The sequence below is a fragment of the Pan paniscus genome, chromosome 8 (assembly GCF_029289425.2).
Source record: "Pan paniscus chromosome 8, NHGRI_mPanPan1-v2.0_pri, whole genome shotgun sequence".
Taxonomy (NCBI): Eukaryota; Metazoa; Chordata; class Mammalia; order Primates; family Hominidae; genus Pan; species Pan paniscus.
Genome location: NC_073257.2, coordinates 112,617,655 through 112,631,130, shown reverse-complemented (window position 1 = coordinate 112,631,130; position 13,476 = coordinate 112,617,655). Strand labels below are relative to the sequence as shown.

The 13,476-nt window shown below is 58.7% G+C and overlaps 1 protein-coding gene across 4 annotated transcripts in view; it reads right to left on the bottom strand.

Annotated features, from left to right (window-relative positions):
- Positions 1-12,544, bottom strand: part of PAX2 (paired box 2) — a 94,415-nt gene extending 81,871 nt beyond the window's left edge. For 3 of the 4 annotated variants that reach the window (XM_057298974.1, XM_057298975.1, XM_057298976.1), the window contains exon 1: positions 1,641-1,793. In XM_057298974.1, coding sequence (XP_057154957.1) covers positions 1,641-1,683 — 43 coding nt within the window. In that variant the 5' untranslated portion in view covers positions 1,684-1,793. Of the gene's footprint in view, positions 1-475; positions 930-1,640; positions 1,794-12,203 lie in introns of those variants that run through there. The other variant, XM_057298973.1, reaches the window with a different exon arrangement.
- Positions 12,545-13,476: the final 932 nt, after the last annotated feature.

The window sequence follows — 13,476 nt, the reverse complement described above, 5'->3', positions numbered from 1 at the left end:
TTCAAAGTGGCTGCCCGCGGGCAGCCAGGACTCGGCGGACCCCCGGCGGAATCCGCAAAAAAGGAGAACGAGAGCTGTGGCAGCGGGCCGCGAGGCAGGCTGGCTGGGCGAAAACGGCGTGTGGACCCGGTTCCACTCCTCCCGAAAAGGACCGAGGCTTTTCGGCCCGCTCGCCGAGACCCGCGGCGGCCTGATGCCCTCGGCGCGGCTTTCCTGCGCTTGGAAATTACTTAGGAAAATATATTTTATCCCAGAAGTATTTTTAAACGCCCCCCCCCACCCCCGCAACGCTAAATATATGATTAGCGAAAAACACAGCTCTCCCTCCTCGGCTCTCTTGTCCTAAACACAGGTCCAAGCCAGGTCTAAAGTTTCCTTGTGAAAAGTTACAAATTATCCTTAATTATTAATCTGCAGATAGGGAGGAGTTTTCTATTTAGAATTTTAGCTTTTAAAAAAAAGCCTGCAAAAAAAAAATCTCAGAATAGTTTTTCAAGCTAAAGACATGGCATAAATTCAAATTTTATTAAAATAATTCCCTCTTTTCTCTATTTTTTTCTCCCTTCTCCCTTTTCTTCTGTAACATCATTTCAACTTTCTTTCTTTAATTTCCTTTCCCGTGTTTGGATTTCTCTTTTCCTTTCTCCTCAGCTTTGGCATTTGCTTTCCTTTTGTTCTTTCCCCCTCATTTTTTGCTCTTTGCTGACCCCCTGGCCAGGTTGCTGGCTGCGTGATCCTCAATGGGGAGTCGGCAGTCTAGGCAAGGAGCCTCCAGAGCTGAGAGCAGAGCTGCACTCTGCCGGGGGCCCACCTGGAAGGCTGCGCTGCTGGCTCTCTCCCTGACTTCGATTTCTTCTCGGAACCCCTCTTTGTTTTTAGAGCATCCCCCAGGCAGAGGCAGGGAAAGATGACCATCGTGTCTTGACAACCTGGGATTCCCAATGTGAAGGGAAGGGAAGGCAAGGGAAGGGTGGTGGGAAAGAAAGGAAGAGGAAGAAAATATTTCAAACCAACCCACAAGAAGCCTATGCTGGGCTGGAAGGGCCTGGAGATGCTGAGAGATGAGGGTCAGAAGGGGGCACCCCACCCCCACAATCTTCTGCCCAATTGTCCTGACACTGAGGCTGAATACTCTTGGAGTCTCCTGGACCCCACGACTCTTAAGTTTGAGAAAGATAAAGATGTGGGGAGACAGGAGAGGGAGGCAAACAGAGGAAGAGAGAAAGAGAGAAAAGACAGAGAAAACAACAAAACAACACCCTGAAAACTGCCTGCTAATTTGCCCCCCAGCCCAGGGCAAGAGGCTGACTAGGGAGAGGGTGGCTGGAACCAGGGCTCCGAGGCCGTGGATCCCATGACCTAAGAAGGAGCGGATAGAAAGAGCAAAGGCAGGTGATAGGGATCAGGGAAGGTAGGAAGGCAGGCAGACAGAGAAGTAAGAATGGGTGACAGAAGGCAGGAGAGAAACTGGAGGCATTAGAAACACCGGGGGAGGGAGAGAAAGAACGAAAAGAGGGACCAGAAGCCAGGGAGGCCTCCAAGATGGGACCTGAGCGCGAGGGGCCGGGGCCACGCTGGGACTGGACAGGGTTAGGACGGAGAGCCCCGAGCCGGGACAGGAGCCGGGCGCCGGTACTCACGGTGCATCGCGGAGAAGGGGTCTGCTTTGCAGTGCATATCCATGGGGAGGCAGAGGAGCGGGAGCAGCGCGGCCGCCGCCGCCGTGTCGCCTCTCAAACTCAACTTCAGGACTTGAGGAGAAAAGGGAGGGACGGTGGGGGAGGGAGGATGAGTGAACGCCCGGCTGCTGCGGGGCGCGCGGGGGCGGGGAGCGCAGCACTGCGCTCCCCGCTGGGGCTCCTCCGGGTTGGCCGGAGCTTGCAACCGCAGTAGCCGCAACTTGCCACTGTCGGGGCTCGGGGCTGGGCGGTCAGCAGAGTGGCCCCGGGGCGGTGGGCCGGGCCGGGGTGCACTGGGGGCGCATGGCTCGCGCTGCAGCTGCAGCCAGGGCTGAAGCTGGGCGGGGGAGGTGACTCGCTCAGCTCCCCTGGAACCTGGTCATCCGAGAGGCGGTGGTCGGAGAGCGCGCGGGGCGGGGGCGGCCAGAGGGCGCCGGGAGGGGAGCCGGGCCTCTCCAAGTGCTGGCGAGTTGGCGAAGTTGGCAGAGAAGTAGCAATCCCGGGGATGTCCGAGGTGGCGCCTGCGGGAGGGGAGCGCGCGGGCCAGGCCCCCGCCCCCGGAAAAGGCAGGCGCACGCCGCCGCGGCCGAAGGGCCGGGAGGGAGGGAGGGAGCCGAGCGGCGCTGGCAGCGCTGGGCTGGCCCCAGGTGGGTTGCGGCTGCGAGAAGACTCGGCCGGAGACTGGAGCCTCGGCTCCCGGTGTGTGTCTCTCTAAAAGCCGCAAAGCCCCCTCCAGACCCCCTCCCCCTCCCCGCGCCGGGAGATGGATGACTTGTCAGACAAAGGCAATAGATTCCACCACTCTGTGATTCGCCAGCGCTGGAGCCCCGAGCTTCGGCGAGGAGGGCCCCGCGCCTGTCACTCCGGTGCCGGCAAGGGGAGGGCAGGGGAGGGAGAAATGGGAGGGAGCAGCCGGCGAAGGAAGAGGGAGGGAGGGGAGCGGACCGGGGGAGGGGGAATGGGAGCCCGGGATTAAAACTACACTGAGAAACGAAACTCGCCGATAAGATAAATGTTAGATAAGGATAAAGAGCGGTCAGTCTAATGAATATTCAGGTAACGACAGAGGGCCTCGGAGCGCGCTGCGCTGTGAAGCCGGGCTCTCAGTTCTAACTCGCCCAGCCCTGCCATCCACTGGCCAGTGCCCGCCTGGGCCGCGCGGCCCCGGGCCCAGTGCGCATCCCTAGCCCCAACCCCACCACCCTCGGCTCTGAGTTCCCTTCCGTTCCTTCCCGGCTCTTCCTTCCTCTCTTTCTGGTCCTTCCCTTTGGCCTTTCCCTCCGGAGGTACCTTCCCACCCACGCACCCCCCACTTCTCATTCCACGGAAAAGTGTCCAGCAGTTTGTCTTGTCCCCTCCCGTTCCACGCGACTGTGCGCAGGGCCTCCCCAGTCCCCTTGCCCACCGGGTCTGGGCAGTCCAGAACGCTTGGTTCAGAATCGAGCTGAAGACCTCCGGCGAGTACCCACCTGCCTCGGTGGGACCCAGCGGATGGCGGGAGAGCCGGGGGACGTGGTTTCTGAACCCTCGGGTGACTGGGAAGGGGGTACAGAGGAGGGAGACAGTGCGGAGCCGCAGGTCGCTGGCGGCAGAGGATGTGGGAGACGAGGCTGGCTCTCCCCGGCTGGGGAGAAGAGGAGGCTGCGGACGCGGCTGAGCGCCGCCCGCTGCTAGCTCGGTGGATCCGGGGCGAGCGCAGGAGGCGCAACCACGGGGACGTCCCCACTCCTGCCGGAGCCTCCGCAGCTCTCTCTGGCACTAGCTCCCTTGCTCGCTGGGGTCCGCTCGCACGCACCAGGCAGAAACAGCCCTTTGTCTCCTAACTGGTTAAGTACAGAATATCCGGGAGATCTTCATGAAATATTTTCCCTCGTCTCATAAATCATCTTGGCACTTCAGCTGATGTTTTAACTCTCTCTCCCTCCTTCGCTCCCTCCCCCCGCTTCCCTGGGTCTGCGAAAGGGCGGCTCGGCGAAGCTTGCGCAGCGCTCTTGCAGCCCGAATCCGAGATTCCTCCAGCCCCTGTCTGCAGCTCCGGGCGCCCCGCGGAAGCGCGGCGGACTCGCGCTCCCCTCCCTCTGGCCGGAGCCTGGGCGGCAGATAGCATGGGGAGAGATGCACCTGCCTGACTCAGCCTAACTACTACTACTGGGCGTCTTGTACCCGGGTTTTTGGGATGCCCTTATTCCTCAGGAGGAGCTCAGGCCAGGCTCAGCGGGACGAGGTTCTGAGCCTCTCACTCCTGTGGGGCCTGGGTCCGCTGGGATCCTGGCATTTGCCCTCCCTCCTGTATCCTCCAGAGCCCAATAAGCTTAATCCACCTGCGGGGTAAAGTCTGGGAGGAAAACACTCCTCACCGCCTGCCCCTCCCAGCCCCTATCCCATTTCCCTTGGGTGGCTAGGCAGGTTGGTTCCCTTGGGCTAGAGGTTGAAGACGCAGGGCCTAGCCCCTAAGGTCAGTCTCTTCCTCTTGAGGCCTGCAGATGGCGCTCCCGGGTTTGCTTTGGCCTCACAACCCCACGAACACGCACTAACTTCGTGTAGGGACGGAAGAAGAAAAACAGTTCGGGCAGCCGAAAAGTAACAGCTCCCAGGCCAGAGTGCAAGGGATCTCAGGTGGTATTAGCTAGCACAGCCTTGGCTTTCCCCTCTGGGAAGTAATTAACCCAGAACTGGGGTGAAAGGAACGTTGAGAAAGGGTCCTTATTTAGAGGAGCTCAGAACTAAAGTAACCTTTGCCCCAGGTCTCTCCAAGTTGGTCATCCAGGAATTTGTCTCGGGGTGTGTGAACTATTGAAGGAAGAAAGCTGTGAGTAGACCCCCCCTTCCACACAGACACAGATTTTTCTAGAACCAGCTAGACATGTCCCTATGTTACAAGTACCATGAAATGTGGGTGCCCACAACAAGCATTTTCACATGTTGGGCGAGAAGGATTTTCCATTTTGTAGAGAAGGGGACTTAATGCGCCAAGTGTGCTGGAAGTTGTCCTCACACACCTGTCCTTCACATGCACCTTCTGAGGAGTGAAGACCCTTCTGATAGTCCCATTCCCAGGTAGCCCCTGAGAGTCCCCCCTGCTCCTGGGATCGTCTCCCCAGCACTGCACTAGCTGGACACTCACTCTTCCGCCAGGCCGGCTCCTGGCCGCTTCCCCATTAGCTCCAGCCCATTCCTGGGTCTAGAGAGTCAAAGAGTAATGCTCCCTAGAGATTAGGAACCCCTTTTCTCCAAAGCTCTGCCTTCTCCTGGGGCTCCAGGATGAAGGGCTGGCCTTCATCCAGTCACTGGCCGCTCCTCTGACTCCCCCTTTTCTGTTCTCTTTCTTCTATAGAGTCTAGTAGAGGGGTGAGGGGAAGCAAAAAAGCAAAAAAAAAAAAAAAAAAAAAAAAAAAAAGGAAGAAAGAAGAGGAAAGGGGAAAAGAAAGAGAAAGAAAGAAAACAACCCAACCCCAAACACTACCCGGGCTCCGACCTGTCAGGGTTGGTTGCTTTTCCCGTCCGCCTCTAAATGAACCTTTTCTCTCTGGTGTTTTCAAAGCGGCCCTTCCACCCCCCAACCTAGGGGCATTTACACTTCAAACAAGGAGCCCGCCTCCCTGCGGAAATTTAAAGGCAAATAAACTTTTGGGGAGTTGCTCTGATACCCATCTCGGGATTTGCTTCATTAGCCGCCTCTGTGCATCTGATCTGCCCAATAAATCTTCCTTGTGGATCTCGGCTCCTTTGCCTTCTCGGCTCCCTTCCCTGCCAGGCTTGCCCAGGCGCCTGGCGGCCCCCAACCTTGCCTCCGCCCTCCAGGCCGAGCTACTGCCGGCCTGGCTGTCTGGCTGGGCCGCGCCTGCTCTGCCTGGGTGTAGGTGTCGGGGTGGCGGATAGGCACCCCGCACCTCGAGTGTACCCACGCACCGGCGCCCCAAGCCAAGCCAAGCGCGACTCCAGGGCTCTCAAATGCGTTTCTGGGCATGTTGTGCAAAAGTGAAGTGCCGGTGTAGACCTAGTCCACTGCCCGCTGCCCCGCTGCCACCCACTCCCGCTGCCTTCCAGAAACCCTTTCTCCTGTTTTCCGGTTTCCAGTTCCCTGGCCCAGCGTTTTCTGCCCAGGCGAGAAAAGGCAGAGGCGTGGTTGCCTCTCCTCCTCCTGCAGGGCCCTGACCCGGGGCCCAGGCGCCCGGCCTCCAGTAGCTTGGGAAGGCGGCTGAGCCTTGGTGAGACGGAGGAGGCCGCGGGAGCATCCCAGCCGCGCCCCTCCCCCGTGGCCGGGACCTGCCTTCCTCCTTCCACTTCCCGGGGAGCGGCTAGGGGAGCTAGGACCGGGGTCTGAGGGAGGGGATTAGAAATTCCGAAATTAAATGCATCTCCCCAGGAAATGCTCCCCACAGCGCGGACCAAATTAAATGCATTAAAGTTCAGAGGGGGAAAAGCTGTTTAGAACCAAGGGGAGAAAAGTAGTCCGAAAGGAAGAGAAGCAGAAAGGGAGGGGAGAGAGGGAGAACAGAGCTGCAGCTCCGCAGCTGAGCTTCATTTCTGGATTATTCCCACTTTTAGAAGTCACCACCAGAAAGAAAAATAAAAGTTCTTCTGACAACCGAACTCCAGAGCCGACCAACCGAGGCTCACTCGCCCTCTGGGTCCCGGCGCACCCCAGGGCGCATACCCTCGGCTGTCAGATCCCAGGGAGCCGAAACTTACACCCCAGCCCCTTCCGCAGAAAGGCCTGACCGGCTCCTGCCCGGCCTTTCCCCCTCCTCCTCCCCATTCTCTCCCCGCCCCTCCCCCTGCCTCTGCCTGGCCCTCTGGTCACGTTGGAGGATGGTTTTTTTTTTTTTTTTTTTTTTTGGAAGAGCTTCTGGTACAATATGGAGCACCATGGGCTGCAATTTCACACTCCACAGCACATTCCCCCTAAAGCTACTTTCTTTTTTTTTTTCATCTAAGACCCCCTAATTTCTGCTTCCTCGCTCCCTCCCTCCCTCCTGCTCTCACTCTTCTTTTCCTGCTTTTGTTCCCAATATTTGGGCTCCCTGCGTGAAGCCCGGGGGGCCTGACTCCCAGCTGGCCCCGCCCGCTCGGTCTGTTGGTCCTGTGGAGTCCAGGCGCACGTGCTGGGCCTTTATCCTCCAGGATCCCTCCCCCTTTAATCTAGCTTCCCCTCACAAGAGGTCTTTGCGACCTGCCCAGCCCTTCACAGGCCCTTTGAGGAGCAACAACAATGCAAGCCACTTGGCCACCAAAGCTGCCTCTTAGTGGCACGGGCCAGCCAGGTGGCTGCCGCCCATGGGCCACTCTACTAGGGAACTGAAAAAATAGTGAAGCTGGGAGAAACCCAGCCAGCAGGTCTAGAGAGTAAGAGTGAAGGTCCTGTCCAACAGAGAACAAGCTAAAAGGGCTAGGAGCCCCGTGAGGCCCTGGTACTTCTGGCTCAGACCTGGACACGGCCTGTACCGCCTCCCTAGATACCCATGGACCTCTGCACAGCTAAAGGGGCCACTCACCCCACAGCCTACAGGAAAAAGTGACAGCCACTACATACACAGTCCCTTTGCTTCTTTGAGCCTCAGTTTTCTCACCTGTAAAATGGGGATAATTATGCCTGTCTTGTCTACTCCATGGAGCTAATCAATAGGCATTTTGCAAACCCAGACATTTCTCTAGTAGATTATGGAGTAAATGGCCAGCTTTCTGAACTCTTACCCTTCCACAAAGAGGTAAAGGAGGGATCTGAGTGCTAAGGTAGGGCAGGAGGTGGCGTTTTCCACCCAACTTCAATCCTATAAAGGTTACTGGGGATTCCTCCCCGCTCCGCCTTCCTGTTTTATTTTGTTTCCCCTTCTATTGGCTATGCCACACCTGTCCAGGTTTATCGTTCTTCCCTCTGTCTATCCCTCCTGCCACTCCTCCATTCCCACTTCCTGCACCCCCCTCCCAACTGCACCAGCGCAGCTGCTAGAGGATCGGTTAAATTCCTCATTGCCCACCCCCCAACCACCACGACCAACAGCCGGGTTAATTGTGGCCTCAGGCGCGGTCCTCTTCAGCCAGTCCGCCAAAACCGTCGGGAGGAGCTGGCCCATTGGCGGAGACCTAGGGAAGGAAATCCCGTCCGGTCCGGTTCCAAACAAAGAAAGTTGGTTCTCCCAGGACCTGCAGTTAATCAGTCAAAGCCAGACCGGACAGGAGACGGTGGGGAGAGGCCTGGCTGGGAGGAGGCTCGAAGGAGGGAGAGACAGGAGGGGAAGAAAGAGGACCTTAGAGAGTTGCCGAGGGAACTGAGAAGCCACCACCTGTCTCTGGGAGGCCTGAAGAGGCTGGTTTGTGCGAAGCCTAAGTCCCCACCTGGCCAGCTGTCCCCTCCCCTCCTCCCCTAGGCCGGGCGAGAGAGTCGGAGGGAGGCTGAGTGTCGCTGGCGAAGTAATGATTAACTCTCTTAGCAGCCGGCCCGGAGCCCGCGGCCTCATCGGGTTGTGGTCGAGGGAGACGGTGCAGGCTGACCCAGGACGTCCCCGGCGTTACCTCCACCGTCATCGCTGCCGCGACCGGGGGACCTGCGGAGGGTGGGGGCAGGCGACAGCCGGGGGCGGCCGAAAGGGAACGGAGTGCAGGGCCAGGGAAGCACACTCCAGAGGCTGGGAGACCAGAGGGAGCGAAACAGCCACAGCCGAAATACAGGGAAAGGAAGGGTCCCCGCGGGTGAGCGCGCGCGACCGGGCCGCGCTGGGCAGAGTTGGAGAGGGGCGGGAGGACCCGCGCTGAGTTTCCCAGAGTTGCGAGCCGGCACCAAATCTACCGTCTCGGATCCATCCGCGGCGCGCCCGCCTTTCCTTCCTCCTCTCCCAGCAGCTGTGTGGATGTGAGGAGCAGGCGGAGAGCGCGCCACAGCCGGGAGCTGGTAAGGCAGGGGGACCCGCCAGAGACACTGGGAGGCCCAAAGGGCAGGGCCGCCTAGGCGGGGACAGGCTGCGAGGTGGCTGGAGACAAAGGACCCGAACGCAGGGGAGAGGGGACCAGGGGCGAGAGCAGCTGGCTGAAACAAGAAGAGACCCGAGGAAAGGGGCGTCGTGGGACCCGCCTGGGTTTGTCCACTCCTGCCACCTCCGCCTACGTCCAGCCTGGAGCCAGGACGTCTCAGGGGTTCCTGGCCCGCCGTCTTGGGGCCTCGGGTCGGGGCTAGGGCTGCTGCTGAGAGTTGCGGTGGCTATGGGGGCCGTGTGTGTGTGTGTGTGTGTGTGTGTGTGTGTGTGTCCGCGTGCGCGCGCGCGACGGATTAGGCCCTCGGGGAGAGGGGGAAGGAGGGCCCTCTCTGTAGGGTGAGACCCCTGCCCCAGGCGACTGCCAGCCTCTGCCCTCCAAGGTCCAGAGCCATCCGTTCCCCGAACTTGAAAAAAAGGGCTGAACTGAATCCCTCAGGAGCCAGGACAGGGTCTCTTTCTGGAAAAAATGCTTTGGTTTGAGACTAGCATCTCAAGCGTCACCTGCATCCAGAATTATTTCTTAACTTTGTGTAACTGTTCCTAAAAAAAGAAAAGCTGCAAGGTAAATATTGGAAAGAAAAAAATCCCTCAGGTTCCAGGAGTTCGCTCCGCTAGGTCTAGACGGGCTGGGAGGTCTAGACCCGCGGATAACGAATACATTGAAGAAACTGATGGAGGGAGGAAGCCCCTTTCAATTTCTGAATCAATTAAGGAGAATTTCTGATGTGTCTCTTTGGGGGCTGAGCGTCTGGATGAGGGGATCGTAGGAGTGTGCTTGAGTGTTGTGAGGGTGTGTAAAAAGTGCCAGGGGGTGGAGAAGGTAGTATAGGCAGACAGCTGTGTTCCAGGCGGGGCTGAGATGGGAGCTGGGGACCCATATCCAGCACCTCCCCCTCCCCCTCCCCCTTTGCCCTAAGCAGAGGCTGCTCCGAGGCCAAGGCCTCCGCAGCCTCTTCCAGCGGGGCCGCCAATCAATCCTGCAGGTCAACACAGCAGTTAATAACGGGGTGAGGAGGCCTGGCAAAAGAGGGCGGGGAGGCATCAGGCTGTGTCTCCCCCAGGCTCTGAAGGCCTGGCGCCCGAATGGGGAGAGGGAGAGGAGAAGTCTCCCAAGGTAGAAAGAAACCTGGGAACTCAGTGCAGGCCAGGGAGGGAGCTCAGGGCCCCAGAAGGCAGAGGCAGGGGACCAGCGTCAGGGAGCCAGAGAGCCAGCTGGGACAGAGCAGTGCAGAAAAAGGGAGGGCATCGAATAAACGGCTTATTTTTGTAAGTTCTGGGGGTATAGGCAGCGATAGCTGAAGACCACAATTGCCCTAGTTGCTGATTCAATCCCCTTCCTCCTTCCCTCGCCCTTTCCTGATGGTTTTCGCTGCTCCGGAACAGGCTCAGCGAGACTAAGTAAAACCCGCATCCTTCGCAAACCCGGCTGCGGCAGTTGCGCCAGGACGTCCGGCAGGCACGTTCGGTCACGCGCCTCTGTCATTGTCATTTTAAACTAGCCGGATGAGGTCCAAAAGGGCTCGGGGCCGTCTAGGGGGGCAGGGCCTCCAGGGAGTTGTGCCCCGGCCAAACGTGGCTACCGAAGAGATGAGGGAGGGGGCGGTGAAAAGAGAAAGAGGCAAAGGGAGAAGGCGGCTGGGAGGGCGGAAGACTCTGCAGCTCTGCTCTGCGGAGCCGCCTCGAAGTGCGGTTTCCTTTTCCCAAACACAGCCCTGTCTCCTGCCCAGCTCCGCAGCTCCTCCCCGCCTTTCCCGGAGCTGCTGCTGCCTGGAACACGAGACCCGCACCCGCAAAGGCGGGAAAAGAGGGAAGGGAAAGGAAGTGCGGTGCGGAGTCCGGCCGCTGGCCGCTGTGCCACGCGCGCCGGGTAAGCGGCTACCCTAACCCGTCAGGCCCAAGTAGGTGCAGGCGCCCCTGGGTAAGTGGAGAGTGCCCTGGTCTCTTCTGTAGTATCCTGAGGGCCAGAAAATTTGGAATAAGGACCCTGACAGGCACTCAAGGATGCCCCCCATCACACTGCCTTCTCTTTCCCGAGGTCCTGGGGAGGGGGCCTAGATGCCTTGCTGGGAGACTTGCTGGGACTGAGAACCTGGTTCACAAACCTCAGGCCTGCAATGCAGGCAGAGCGCCTGCCCGGAGGGAAAATGGAAAAGTTGGAGTCTCAGGAGCTTGAGCAAATGGGAAAGGGAAAGAAGGAGGGCAGGGGACAGGAGGTATCAAGGGGCAAAATAGATTCAGAAAGAGTTTGGGAGAGAGAAGCCCTGTGCAGAGAGGAAGAAAGGGGAGAGAGGTTCTCAGGAAGGCCCAGACGTTAGGTCTGTCCTTGGGCTGAATATTTATACGGTCGAGGGGGTGCACAGATGGGCTCTCAATTGAATTCCATCTTCAACACCATCAGAGATTGATTTTGTACTCGCTTTTAATTTTGCCATAATTAATTAGATCATTACAACTGTTTGCTATTGATCTCCCTACTTAAACCTCTGGTGCAGAGGGTCTGCCCAGAGCCCTAAAAGCTCAGGTGGCCACAGTTGACACTCCCGGGGGTTCAGGTTTCCCAGTGGGGACAAGGCCCTAGGAGGGGAATTGGGTACAGCCCAGGGATTGGGTCGAGAAGCTAGATCAAGGGTAGGGCTGGGGGTGGGACCCGGGTTATCAGCTGAAACAACTGGAACCTGAGCTGGGGGAGGGGGGAGCAAGGAATGAGATTTGGGAAAGGTGAGGAGTGAGGCAAAAAAGGCCTCAAATTAGGCCTTGACCTCTGTGGAATTATTTGGAAAACTCTGGAAACCTGTTCCAACCCTCTCCCTCCCCCGAAGTCCAAAACTAAACTTGGGTGCCTGGCTTCCCACCGCTGTACAACACCAGGGCACCTAAAGGGCAGTCCAGAGCTGAGTTGGCAGCCTGGGGGACAAGCGAAGGAAGGAAGAAAAAGAGAGCAGCACTCTACTCCCTTAGCCCTTTGGGTAAACATTTTCAGATTCCTCTCCCCACTGGGTCCCCTGGGGCCTGCCACCTGTCCCCATGCTGCCCTTGATTTGGGGTTGGGGGGACACAGCTTTCTCCCTGCAGAGGTTAGGCTCATCTACATTAGTGTTCATAATCGAATACATAAGACCCTACACACAGGTACACACAGAGTTTCCCCACCCACTGGCATAGGCGCTGGCCCAGCTCACACTCCCTTCTTACTGGAAGCGAAGGCCTTCCCAATGCTCCCAACTTGGAGGAAGTTGTGCAAAATATCTGTATGCCCAAAGTAGAACGAGAAAGTCCTCAACACACAACAGAAAGGAAAAAGCCAAGTTCTGCAAGCGAAGTTGTAGAACTCACATTTTCTGAGTGGAAAGTTTTCAGAAGGTTTAGAGGACACTGGGAGGGACGGCCCAGGAGGCCCCAGAGTCCGCAGAGCCTCAGTCCCCAGCCTTCACGTCGCCCGCCGGGTACTGAGCACAGGGATGAAAGAGGAGAGGAGCCCGCCCCGGCCATGGCCGCCCCCATCCCTCTCCCCTAGTCCTCGCCCGCGGCGCGGACGGGTCTCTGCCGCTCTTACCTGCCGGACCCGCGCGCTCTTCCATGCTAGGCTCCCCGCGGCCGCCGCGTCCTGGGGCTGGGTCTGGCTGTCCCGCTCCTCCGCGGCCCGACAACGCGTCTCGCCTTCGCCGCCGCCGCCGCCGCCCGGAGATCTGGGCGCAGCCACCCAAGACCAAGCGGCTCAGATAACCCGAGCCGCCCGCCGCCTCGGCTGTGTGCTCCGCCCGCGCCCGCTCTCTCACTCCCGGCCGCGCAGAGGCTCCGGCACCCCGAGGAGCCCGGGTTCTCCGCCCCGCGCACACGCGCGCACACGCACCGAGGCCCCAGCCAGCCGCAGGCAAGCAGCCACCCTCGCTGCCTGAGGCGCCCACGGACCGCAGCCCAGCCTAGACGCCGGCACACCCTCTCACCCAACCCCCTCTTCTTCACTGTCACACGCCCCCCTCCAGACCCACAGCCTGGCTTCTCGCCTACTTCCCAACTTTGTGCGGTTCCCCTTCCCCACCACTCTCAGCTCTCGGCTCATTCCACTTTCTGGAACGTGAGGCTCCACAGCCTCCCTTTCCAGGATCTCCACAGACATGCCCTAACTTTCTCAGGCCACACAGTGGTTCCAGAAGGGCCCTGTCCCCACTATGTTCAGGGTGGAAGTGCTCGCTAAATCCCTCACAGGTTCTCCTGCTCCAGGAGCTTATTTTTAAACTGAATAAAAGAAAAAAGTTCTGGCTTCCTTGCCTTTAAAGAGATGGCGAGGGCGAGGGGGAAAGGGAGGAGGAACTCACCCCTTCCAAGCTCCTGCCACACTCACAGGGCCACCCGCTTGAGCCATGCCCGTCCATAGCATTCTGGTCCCAAGTCTCTTATACCCTCAGACTCACACCCTCCTCTTCCAGCACACTGATACTTCCAGCCCTGATGAAAGGCCCACTTTATCTTTGCCCACATCACTCCCTCCCAACCTGGAATTTACACCTCTCACACCTTAGCCACAAGCTCTCCCTCAAAACTCTCACACCCTTTGCTCATCTGCACCCTCTTGTACTCCTACTTCTGACACACACACACACCTTCTAAGCACCACAGCTCCCACTCCTGCTTGCCCCAGGGTTCCCCTTCTTCATTTGCTCCACTTAATACCCCTACCCACATACCCTGGGCCTCCCACTTCACAGCCTGGCTCACACTCACGGGGGAAAACTGACAGGCTATCAAGGAAAGTGCTGGGTAAACCCCCGTGGGCAGGCAGAGGCTGGGGCTGGCCCCATCTTGAGCATACTCCACCAGGCCCCAGG